Source organism: Vicia villosa, linkage group LG5, assembly GCF_029867415.1.
Source record: "Vicia villosa cultivar HV-30 ecotype Madison, WI linkage group LG5, Vvil1.0, whole genome shotgun sequence".
NCBI lineage: Eukaryota > Viridiplantae > Streptophyta > Magnoliopsida > Fabales > Fabaceae > Vicia > Vicia villosa.
The window spans coordinates 53620556-53633801 of NC_081184.1; the positions used below are offsets into that span (position 1 = coordinate 53620556).

Consider the following 13246-nt stretch of genomic DNA (forward strand, 5'->3'; position numbering starts at 1 on the left):
CTATAAAAGTTAAAGATACTTCAACTAAGAACATCTTAGACAAGGCAAAAAATAAAAGGTTATGGTCCCCATTGATTTTAATGGAGAGACTTGCATAATGAAGGATGTTATCAATCCATCGGCAGAATGTTCATTTGAAACCAAAATTATGAAGCACTTTAAGAATGAATGATCAGATGCCCTCCTTTATATTCATACCTTGAATGAAACCTCTTTGATCCTTAGATATGAGAGAAGGCATGAAAATGGGTAATCTATCAGCAATGATTTTTCAAATAATTTTAAACTTGAAATTGGCTAATGCTATTAGCCTGAACTGATTTAAAGGGTAGGCATTTTTTTCCATTGGGAATAAGGAAAATAGTAATTGGATTGTAATTAGGATTAATCAATCATGATTTGAAGATCTAAAGAACTAATTTACACACATCGTGTTTTATTATACTCTAATAACATTAGAAGAAAGTTTCTCAAAAATTGTTTGGTCTAGGAGCATCGTCTTTGTTAGGAGCAAAGACTTCAAAAGTAATATCCTATTTAGAGGGAAGAAATATGATTAGCGTATTCATGATTTCATCCACCATTTTAGGAATTCTATAATCCACAATAGAATAATCTTGCAAAACGGCATTGTTAGAGAATAAGCATTTTAGAAGTATTGAATTGCATGTTCAACGATCTAGTTTGAATCTATTATGAATTAATCTCCATTGTTAAGGATGGTAATAGACTTGAATGTGTTTTTTTATCTTGGTGACTTTGTGAAAAAATAGTGTTCCATATCTCCTTCTATTTTCCATTTTATTTTAGAATTTTAAAACTAGAAACTTTCTTCGATATCTGAGGCTTGAGCTAACGTAGAATGAGCATCTTTCTACTAGCCCCTAAGAGCTCATTGACACCGGGTGCTGGGATTTGGTTCTAGATGCCATCTAAATTATCCTCAACAACCTTGACATTGTTGGTGACATTTCCAAAAAATTCATGGTTCCAAATCTTCAACTTACCTTTTAATATTTGAAGTTTTTTTATTGAGCATAAACAAGGGGGCAACATGTTACATGTTTCTTCCAGCAAGTTTCAATTACATTATTGCAATATTCATGCAAAGTCCACATTTTAAGGAACTTGAATTAAGAAACAAATTTTTGGAGGTTGAATTGGAACTCAAATAAGAGGGGGGTAGTGGTTAGAATTGTGTTTTGTAAGAGTTGTGTTCGAGACCAAAGTACAGGTGTCCATCTAGACCTGGTTGCGAATACATTTATCTAGTTTTATATCAATGTTATAAGGATTAGATCTTTTATTAGACCATCTAAAATTGGCTCCTCTAGTTGGGATATGGATAAGATTATTGGCTTCATACCAGTTTATAAATCCTCCATGGAACCATTGACAGGAGTATGTCTTCATATATGTTTATGAAACCCAATAATAGCATAGAGGTACCCTAAAAAGTACTAGAGAAAAGGATGGTTTCTCGGATGGGAAGAAGGTAAGACCAAATATCTCTTCATTTGAACGAGTTTGTAGAAACATGGACTATGGAAGAGACCGAAATAGTGTTTTCTAAAACAAAAGATAAATCCACCATTTGGTTATTCTTTAGGATAAAGTTTGGATTAAGAAGGTTGGATAAAAAAACACCATGGGGAAGTTTGAGGTTTGTTATTGAATGTAAAAAATATTTTAATCCAAGTTTAGCAAACCAATTATAGGGAAGCTTATCAAAAAATTACTTGGGCTCAACAATGAATATGAAATAAAGCATATATAAAAAAATTATAATTTGCAGTGTTAATCTAGAAGGAGCATTAATAACCATTGTGATGTTCCAAAATAGGCTTTTAATAAAGAGTGAATGTTGAGGCCTTCTTGGGACCTTGTGGCACATTTGTTTTAGGAAACAAAGGCATTTTTCTTCTTTTTATTCCTAGATTAGACACGATAAGGTGAATTCATCTTAGCTTGTGAACAGGGTCTATGGAGTCTTCTTCCTCAACATGTATCAAGGCTGCCCAAAAATTTCTTTTAAAATCCATGTCTTTTGGATTGCTTCAACAGCTTCTCCTACCTCATGTATCAAGCAGTGGCGGACCCAGAAATTTTTTTCAGTGGGGGCAAAAAAATATTATATATATTTGATTAAAGAATTTTTTATAATTTTTTAGAATAAAAAAAAATCATATGATTTTTTTTCATTTTCAACAACACCATCAAATATATTAGATTTCATATTCTAACAATGTTTTATGGCTTTTTTTCATCGTCAACAATACTATCAAATATACTAGTTTATATATATATAACTAGTAACTCAATAATCACTTAACAATTCCTCTTTCATGTTGTGCATTCTATTTTTCACAAAATTCCTAATGAATAATTTCTTTTCATCAATAACAGATGCTACAAACATAAATCATTTTTAATAAAACTTATAATAAAAAAAAAGGTTAACTTCCAAACTTATTTTGTAGCAGAAATAAAAAGGTAAACTTAAATGTATTGAAATAAAATAATTAAAGAAATAAAGGACAAAATCTATAATTTTAGCATTAAAAATCAAAATTTCATAGCTTGAAGTAAAACAACTAATAGAAAGTCAAAGGAGAAAATGCCTAAAAATTAAAAATTAAGGAGTATAAATGTGTGGAGGTTTTAATTAAAGAGTTATAATATAACTTTATGGTAATTGAATAAGTGTAATTTAATGAATTTAATTAAATCTAATGGGGGGGCTAAATAAATAATGATATAATACTTTAAATGAAATTGAAAACTTTTGTGGGGGCTTGAGCCCCCATTCTAGTCTACATAGATCTGCCCCTGGTATCAAGGCTGCCCAAAAATTTCTTTTAAAATCCATGTCTTTTGGGTTGCATCCAAAAACTCATAATTTTGAGAGCTTGAATCATCTGAGACTTGAGATACAAAATTATTGCCATTTTTATAGGTACATACTCTACCACCTCCTTTTAAAAACGAACCAAAGTTGGTTGAGCAAATCTTGGACCATGAATATCAATATCAAATTGGGGTGTAGCAGATGGCTCCTGCAGTTTATGCACATAAATTTTCTTAGGAGGCCTTGGGAGTTTTTGAAACCATTACATGTTCAACAAAGCACTCATCTTTTTGAAAAAACTTACAACTACTAATGGAGTGGCCATTTATTTTACAATATGGACAAAACTTAAGCATATTTTTGTATTCTAAATCAGCAAAGAAAACGAAACCAACTCTTTCCACAAGTACCTTGTGTCTCAAAGGCTGCTAGATATCCATATCCACTAAGACCTGCACGTATTGACCAAAAGTTCTATCCACTCTAGCCTTGATTGAAGGTGTGTCTATATATATTGTGTTCCAATATTACTGGTTATGGAAAAGAGGATCATGGATCTCTAGTATTCCTGTGAGATTCTAGAAAACCTAATTTAAACCTTTGTATAGATGCTATTTATTGGGGTTGAAATCCCTAGACCAAGCGAACAGTTCTAATAAACACGCATTAAGACTCCATGATCTTGAGGATCTAAATCTCCTTACATACTTAAGATAGGAAAATGTAAATTTGTAATACCATTTTGAACCTTTTTTTAAAACCGTTTTAGATTTTTGATAACTCGGAGTGCAAGGAAAATATGGTGTGAGGAGTTGTACATTTTGGCTAAATGATTCTACCATGAAGGTTGTGTTTGCATTATTCAAGTCTAGCAATATAATCTTCTTCCAGTATTGTTATTGACAATTGATCTCTTTTAACTATGGCTTGAGGCAACTAAGATTTTGGAATATTGCAAGGGCTAGAGTGAAAGTTTAGGAAATCACGATTGGACTAGGTACTATGATTGGAGAAGTTGCTAGACAAGCCCAAAAAGGCTAACTACCCTTTTTCGTCTCTTATCTTGTATTTCGAGTCCAATTTGGTCCCTTAATTTTAAAAAAAAAAACATTTGATCTCTTAACTTTTCAAAATGTGTCACGTTAGTCCTTTCGTCCATTCTGTTAGTCAAACCAATTTTTTATTGATTTAGCGACATAAAAATTCGTCACTAAATTCTTTATGGATTTTGATTAAGGTTCTTCATCTTCTTCCCCAATTTTATGGGTTTTGAAACATAGAGGAAACTTTACACTTTGAATGAAAGTAGTTGTTGTACAAGGAACATTCTGACTATACTTTAACTACATCAGAGAAGACATTTAAGAAAAAAATTAGTTTTGTAAAATCATACAAGTGATCTTCATTTTTTTAGATACAATATTTTTAGAAATATCAACCTATGAGGTATCGTCAAAGCTTTGTAGTCAGAATAATCTTGAATAAAGTCATGCATCCACTACTAATAGAGCAGAGTTGGAGCTCAATTAGGACATTCATTTCATTGAACATGTATTGTTCATGTTTTGACTTCACTATTTAAATTGTGTAGGCTTTGGTAATGATTACATTTCAAGCTGCATTAAACAATTTACACTCAAAAGTATGTGGTGAATCAAGTTGTGTGAAAGGAGGTGTAACTGTGATGTTTTATATATCATTTTTTATATGCTTTAGGTATGGGTGGAATAAGGGGTTCAATAACAACAATCAATTCACAGCAAAAACAAATTGAGAAATTTGAGAACAATCAATTCATACTGAAAACTGTTTAGGTAAGGGTAAAATTTGAGAAATTTTGGATTTTTTGGGTTTGGTGATGAAGAGGAATAACAACAATCAAAACCCTAGAAAATAGTTTTTGTGACCGATTTTTCGGTTGCTAAATCAGTCTTGCAGGTCACACGTTATCGAAAAAATTGAGGGATCAAAATAATCTTTTTAAAAGTTAAGGGATCAAACTAAATTCCGAGTATAAGATAAGAGACAAAAATGATATTAAACCTCCAAATAATTATAACAGACTCTATGGAAAGCAAAGGTCGTCAAAGCAGTAAAAAGAAAACGACTTTTAAAAAAAAAAAAAAAGGAAGATGAATGGAAGCACTAAAGCAATGATTATTGTTCCTACAAACTAGTTACTATAGTTATTTGATTGGATAAAAAAATGTGAGTTATGTAATCTAAAATAGAGAATAAATTGAAAGGAAAAATGACTACGACAAAATAATTAGTATTCATATTTTCTTGTCAAATAACTTAGTGAATTCACGCACCTGTATCTAGTGTCTACATATTTACTACTTTACAAGACATTATTCATATATTAATGAAATATTAAATGGAAGAAAATAGGAACAAATTTTAAACAATAATGCTATTTGTACACCAAAGTGTACACCTACACCGTATGTACGAACGGCACTGTTCATGTACGGACGGTACTATTCACCGTCCGTACATGAACAGTGCAATATTATATTAATTTTTTTTTTACATTTTTTTTTAAAATATTTTTTTTTTAAATTTTTTTTATGTTTTTTAAAAAAATATTTGACAATACCTGCGGATTTATTTCCGGATTTACCTACGGATTTGATAATAACTGCGGATTTTACTTGCGGATTTACCTACGAATTTGACAATACCTGCGAATTTATTTGCATATTTACCTACAAATTTGACAATATCTGCAGATTTACTTGCGAATTTACCTACGAATTTAGGTAAATCCGCAGATAATTTTAAATTCAGGTAAATCCGGAAGTAAATCTGCAAGTATTGTCAAATATTTTTTAAAAAAATATAAAAAAATATTTTTTTAAAAAATAATATTTAAAAAAATAAATAAAAAACTTAAAAAAAATATTAATATAATATTGCACTGTTCATGTACGGACGGTGAATAGTACCGTCCGTGCATGAACAGTGTCGTCCGTACATACACCAATACGGTGTAGGTGTACACTTTAGTGTACACATAGCATTGCTGAATTAAACCACTGATTCAGAATTATAGATCCACCATTGTTAATAACAGATATCTACGTTTCTTGTTTTTTTTTTCTTTTTTCTATGAGATCTAAGTTTCTTGTTTTTTTTTCTTTTAAGTTTTTCTATAAAAATTTGTGGGTAATTACTGGATATCATTAAAAATTAACCACAAACCTTATCATATGAATAAAAAAGTACTTTATCTATTTGTAAAAAAATTCACTAATTTTCCTTTTTTATTCACTAAAGTACCAACTATTTTTCAATAAAAATCAATTGGTGGAATACTTAAGAATTTTCTGATTATTTAGACATTTTTCAGTTTTTGAGCATGTGGCAAATAATAATTGGTGGAATAAAAAATACATAGACATAAAATGCTCAACAGCTGAATGAAGCAACGAACACTAAAAAGGGACATTGTCCTTAACAAACAAAGACACACAAATTGCAACATCTCTCTATAAAGTCAAGATAGCCGTTGTACTTCACCCCCTTCTTCTATTATTATTATTAACGTTTCCCTCTTCATCAAGGAATCTCTCTCTCTCTCTCTCTCTCTCTTAATTTTCTCTCTCCACCGCTCTTCTTCTCCCCCAACCCATTTTCTCCTCTATTCCCCAACAAAATCCAATGAATACCCTTGTATCAAAATCCAAACTTTCAACTCCGTCATCTAGTTCTAGGAGCAACACCAGTAGCTGTAGCACCACTGAAACCAATGATAGTTATAACATATTCGACCTACCACATCTCAACTGCAACCTACCATCATTCACATCCTTTTCTCATCGATCATTGGCTATTCTTTCAGGACATGTTGGCTCTGTCTCGTGTTTAGCCTTATGTGGTGAATTCATATTGAGTGCTTCACAGGGAAAAGACATCATAGTATGGCAACAACCAGATTTAAGGTTGTTTGCCAAATTCGGACAAGGCGACGGATCTGTGAAAGCACTTGCCACGGTTGGTAACAAGGTTTTCACAGCTCATCAAGATAGCAGGATTCGTGTTTGGAAAGTGTCTAGGAGTTCGGAGAATGTGTTTAAGCTCGTGGATACACTTCCGACAACAAAAGACTATTTGGGGAAGTTTATGAAACAGAGTAATTATGTTCAAACGAGGAGGCATCACAAGAGGCTGTGGATTGAACATGCTGACAGCATTTCTTGTTTGGTTGTTCATAATGGGTTGGTTTACTCAGGGTCATGGGATAAGACACTTAAAGTGTGGGGTGTTTCTGATTTGAAGTGTTTGGAGTCAATTAAAGCTCATGATGATGCTATCAATGGGTTGGTAGCGTGTAAAGGGGTTGTTTATTCTGCTTCTGCAGATGGGAAAATTAAGGCATGGGGAAGAGAAGGGAAAAGTTTGCATTGTTTGAAAGGTGTTTTAGAGGGTCATAAAGATGTTTCGTTTAATTCTGTAGTTGTTTCTGATGATGGAAAATGGGTTTATGGAGGTGGCTCTGATGGTTATGTTATAGGGTATGAAAGGAATAATGGTGGTTGTGAGAATTGGAAAATGGTTTGTGAGAGAAAGGCACATGAAATGGCTGTTTTGTGTATGTGTTTGATAGGTGAGTATTTGTGCACAGGATCAGCAGATAAAAGTATAGGTATTTGGAAAAGAGAGTGTTTTGGTAAAGTTTGTAAAGTTGGGGTTATAACAGGACATGAAGGGCCTGTGAAATGTTTGCAAGCTTCATTGTCTAATAGAATTGGTGGTGGGTTTTTGTTGTACAGTGGTAGCCTTGATAGAAGTGTGAGAGTTTGGTGGGTTCCAAAGTATGATAAAACACAACAAGTAGAGGAGGAAGAAAAACTCTATCTACATTGAATGATTCAATTCATCATAACAGGTTGATTTTGAAGGGTTATAAAGAAGAAGCACATGATCTCTTTTTGCTGTGTCTACTTGCTTCTTTCTTTCATCATTTTTGGAATTTTCTTCTGCTCTGCTCCAACATTTGAAGCTTTGTTTTTCTGGTTTTTTCGTTTGTACTTGTTGTTTATGCATTCTTATTTTTTTCTTCTTTAAAAGTGATTGTAGAATTGTAGAGTGAAATTGGGGGATGTAGGAGAGTGATTTGGTTTGATTATACATTTTTATGTTTCTATACAATTGTAACTGTGTCTATAAAAGATTAAATCAAAGGAAATGATTATTGTTCTTTTGTGGGTTACGCATGTTGCATCCATTTGTAGCTCAATGAAATTGTTGCATTTTATTTCCCTAATTTAGGCAATTAAGAGGTTGTGCTGTCTCCAAAATCCAGATAAATACCATATATTAGAAGCTTTTCAGCTGCTAAAACAAACATCTAAAATAAACTAAACGAAAAAAATTCTTGCGACAAACAATTATTTGATTTTATCTAACATATTCGTTAGCCAAATGGTTTCCGTATGTAATCAACTTATTCATTATTGTTAGTGGAGTCCAATTTCACTCACTATACATACTATACAGGTATAGCCGAAACTACAAGATAACTTTAATTTTATCAATGGAGTTCCAACAACCCATCTCTATACTCCCAGGTCCCCATTATTTCAGTATACCGTGGGTTTCAAATATTACTCGCTCCCTCTGTGGACAATCAACACCAAAGAATTATGCAGGTTTTATCAAAAACACTAACTATTGTCTCAAAAAATTATTTTTGAAAGTATTTAATAAAGTTGAGAGTTTTTAGAAAGATTTGCCGACAAACTTTCTTATAGAAGAAAATTAAATTTTTTTAGCTAACTTCTAACCAAACATCGAACAAAGCTTAGAGCGTTGGTCTTCAAACCAAATACAGATTTTTCGTAGGCCAATCTCGAACAAAAATGGAGTTTTGAGTTGGCTATCATTCGAACCGACTCATGGTTTTACATGGGCTGACCACAAAATAAAATGAGATTTTTACCGAGCTGATCTTGAACCTATTGAGCTTTTACACCGTGTTGAATTCATAATCCAAGAGAGATATTAACCATCCTGATCTCGAAGTGACAATGCTTTTAGCCGGACTGAACTCAAGAATTATTGTGCAAATTTTCACTAACAGGTTTTCACGAACCAAAAGAGAGTTTTTCCTTCAGGGCGAAACTCACGAACCGAGCGGAGACTTCCTAAGACAATCCTCACATTAAAGAAGAGCTTTTAACTAGTTTAGCTCGCAACCAAAATAACAACTACTTATGGAAGAATTATGTACTCAAGAGATGATACACTCTTGGTAAATTTTAATTTTTTTTCCTAACCCACGATTATCCTCACTTAGACTCAAGAAAACACATGCGAGAAATGAAAAGTGAGGTTTATTCTGATTTTATGAAAATGAAAAAGTGATAGAGAAACTCTATATTTATAGGTCAATGTGTGGTGTAAATTTGGAAATAATCCATGGGCCAAATGAATACTCTAATCGATTAGGTTAATCGGTTAGACATCCTAAATAATCGATTGCTAAGGTCACAAATGGAAGATTTTGATATATAGTCATTAGAAATCATTAAGAGATTGTCTCAATCGATTTTCGACTCAACCAAGCATGATTTAATTGATTAGGAAAGATTTAATCGATTATTCAGTTTGAAAATATCTTTCAATCAATCAGACACTCTTATAATCAACTAAATAGGTCTTAAAAACAATTTTTGTGATTTAATTAAAATATGAGAGGCTTCTCAAAAGTTTTAGGGTGTGATTTAGCCATTGTATTTGCAGAATTACCCTTGTGTCTTTATAAGACATTGGTCACTCCGGAGGTCACGATCAAACGAGCTTTCACACTTGTTTTGGCATCTTTATCTTTGACTTGTGTGTGATTTATCCATAGTATTTCTAGAAATACCCTTATGTCTTTATAAGACACTTGTCACTCAAGCGGACACGACCAAGCGAGCTTTCACACTTTCTCTCTTTCACAACTTTGAAGCTTCAAGTATTAGCGTCTTTATATTTTACTTTAGTCATACAAGAGCCTTAAATCTTGGAGTGATTAAACTCCCTCTCACATGAGTAAGGAGTATATTCTATTCCCCCAAAAAGTATACTTATTTCGCCTTTGCCATAATAAAAAATGAAGAAAAGAATGCTAGAAAGTAATTGTAAATATGCAAGAACATAATTAATATACGTCAAACATAATTTAATAAAGGGGGAAAAACATTTCTTAATAAATTTAAATACTAAAGTTCAAATACTGACAAGGGAAAAAAGCTAAGAATTTTGAAGACTTTAAAAATGCATAAAGGTAAACACACTTAATTGCTAGAACTAAAACACATAACTGAGACTACTCTTTAGTATCCTCATCATCATTAGTGAACAGCCCTGGAGTTAGATTCCCTAGGTGTGTTTGGTTCGGGATAGATGGAGGGGAGGGGAGGGAATATTTTTAATTAAATGTGTTTGGTTCAAATTTTATGAGGGGAGGGGAGGGAAGGGGAGGGGAGCAAAACCCCTCCAAAACACACTTTTTGCGTTCCTCCAAATCGGAGGGATTTGGAGGGGAGGGGAGGGAATCTCAATTTTAATATTTTAAAAATTATTATAATTACTATAATATCCTCAGTTTAATTTTAATCTTTTAAAATTATTCATTTTCTTTTGTATTATTGCTCTCTTCTGTGTGATTTTTCTCGATTGCTTCTATCAATTTATTATAATTATTCTCCATCTTCAAATTATTTTGAAATTTTTGTCCTTAATATAAATCATAATCATTTCACTTTTTTTATTTTTTTATAACTCTTTTATGTTTATTTATATTTTTTTCTAATTTTGTTATGTATCCTATCATATTTTCTTTTATATCAAATTTTAAAATTTTCATTTTAATTTATTTATTTTATTAAAAGATTTAAACTATTTATATTTAATAATAAATTATTTTATGTGTTAAATAATTCATTACGATTTCAAAGTTGTTATCAACATATAGTTTAATTTGTTTTTGAACATTTTATTCGAATTAAGTGATCTCGATTTTTTAACGTTATGTAGTAAATTATAACTTTTTAGTCACTCAATATTAGAAATTTTACTAACAAAAAAATATGTATAGATTTTTCACATTTGAATATCATATTGTATCACTTATATAAGATAATAAGGATAAAAATGTAAATTATTAATAAAACTCCTCCTCTCAGGAACCAAACATATTTTTAATTAAAATCCCTCCCTTCCCCTCCCCTTCCCTCGTTTGAACCAAACACCCATCTGATTAAAAAAATCCCCTCACCTCCCCTCCCTTTCTCTCCCCTCCATTAAAATCCCTTCCCTCCCCTCCCCCTCATTTGAACCAAACACACCCTAAGTCTTATGTAGAGTGATAGGCCAAGAAGTTAATTTTTCTATCAGTTCGCATTACTCTCTTGATGATATCCTTAAGTAGGTCTTCAATCGAGGGTATTTCAAGGATATCATAGTCAAAATATTCTAGACTCATAGGAGCTTCTTGTAAAGGACATCATTGTTGCTCCATGGCCCTTTTCTTTCCTTTAAGGGGATTTTAAAATATCTCCCCGTCAACTATTCCGTACTGCATCATCCGCAATGTTGTCTCTCCTCTTTTTGCTATATTTTGCTAGACACTTCTTCTTCAAAGTTTCATTCGACGTGTTCCAGGATCTCCATGACCAAGTCACCATATGGAAAGCATATACTTTCCTTTTTGTCTTTAACATGTGTTAGATCAGTGCACATGTCTAGTTAGTTTCAATTTATGTTGGCAAGCCACCACACTACGGCAACATTCGACCTAGTTAAGTGACTTAAGTTGCTCTTCCTTGGAAACAATATATGATTTTCCACATAATGAATTAGAATAAATTCCAGACGCACAAAGCCCACGGTGAATGGAGATTACACAGAAGACTTTGGATTCAATAGAAAAGAGTAGGAAATACTTTTATACATGAAATTCTCACATTCTTTTGGTTCATCTGGCTTGAAATAAGGTCCATCATGGTGTAGATACAAAATATCATCAAATTCTTCCAAAGGCAGAGATATCTTGTGTTTTCTTACTTCATAGTAGATAATCCCATCGGTGGAGTATAGATTTGAATAGAACATCTTGACTAATGATGGATAAATTTTTCTTGGAGGGTTGCATATAAATACCTTTAATTATTATTCTTCATACATCTTGAAGAATTCACATTTTTGAAAGATTTTAGAATCTAAGGTATGAATGCCTAAGATCGTCCTATTTGTGTATTCTTGAAAGAATTTCCTTAAGGAAAATCGCGAAATAATACGCTGTAGAAATTGTAATTTTCCTGTAGTGATCCTTACGAATGGGCATGATTAGTGATAGAAACGGTTACCTCTTGTGGCGATTGAAACCTTTGATGTTGAATCGAAGGAGTGATCACGAGCGTTGATGAAGAATAACGCCTCTACTCAGTCCATACGAACAAATCCCTTCAGTATCAGTGCTAGCTGATATGAATGAAGGCTTTGAGTGAGAGAGAAGAAAATACACCTAGGATTTCTCAGACCGAATTTTCATCAAGTCAATTGCTTCAACATAAGGGTTCTATTTATAGAACCACTTGTGTGGGTTACAAGCTAAAAGCCCAATTAAGGTTGTAAGCTAAAAGCCTAATTAAGCTATATATTACTTAAGCATGTGGTATCTTACCACATTCCGAGTTCACTTAAGTGCACCGTACCTTACGGTGTTCTTTATTTACTTTGTCTCTCATCAACCTGTCCTTATGTGTGTGTCCCTATAGGTTTTTGCGACATCGGAAATTATATTAAATCACACATTTAACATAATAAATAGTGAGTGGTATCTAGCAACACATCACTTCTACCCAAGTCACGAAAATGTCATGTGATCTGACAAAAACCTTTGTGTGATAATGCTTGTGTGTACAATTACCCTTTTCCCCTTATGTCTATATTGAACACAAGGCATAGACCATGTCACCCTTGTCCAGTTCAATATTGGGCCCTTAGAAATTTATCCTATTATGGAGGATGGGGAAATTCCATCTAGGTCACTCATGTCCCTTAGCATGCTTTGTGAAGTACCCATGAACTGTCTTTATGGGCATCAAGTTACGGAAAATGTTTGATCAGCAATAAAGCACTTGACTCTACATCTAGGGTCCATAGTGGTTTCAGGTCAAAGAGTAGTATACACCACTTATCACCATGAGAATAACTTATGACACTTTGCATAAAATTTTATGTAGTATTCTCATTGCGGGTCAATCCAGTATAAATATTACTCCTAATAGTTATACATATGTCAAGACTTGATAACTCCTTATCCATGATCCATGAGATGTGATCATCAGTCCATCTTCATAATAGTCTTGATGCTTTAATGTTATCCCGCTTCACATTAAA

The 13246-nt window shown here is 32.6% G+C and overlaps 1 protein-coding gene across 1 annotated transcript; it reads left to right on the forward strand.

The window, feature by feature from the left end:
• The first annotated feature begins 6372 nt into the window (after positions 1–6372).
• On the forward strand, positions 6373–8032 carry LOC131606635 (protein JINGUBANG-like). Its single transcript, XM_058878821.1, has one exon. The coding sequence runs from the start codon at positions 6515–6517 to the stop codon at positions 7718–7720; it is 1206 nt and encodes a 401-aa protein (XP_058734804.1). The 5' UTR covers positions 6373–6514; the 3' UTR covers positions 7721–8032.
• Positions 8033–13246: the final 5214 nt, after the last annotated feature.

What these genes read in the sequence shown, in the direction of transcription:
- LOC131606635 (XM_058878821.1), top strand. Translation starts at nt 6,515, where the DNA reads ATGAATACCCTTGTATCAAAATCCAAACTTTCAACTCCGTCATCTAGT.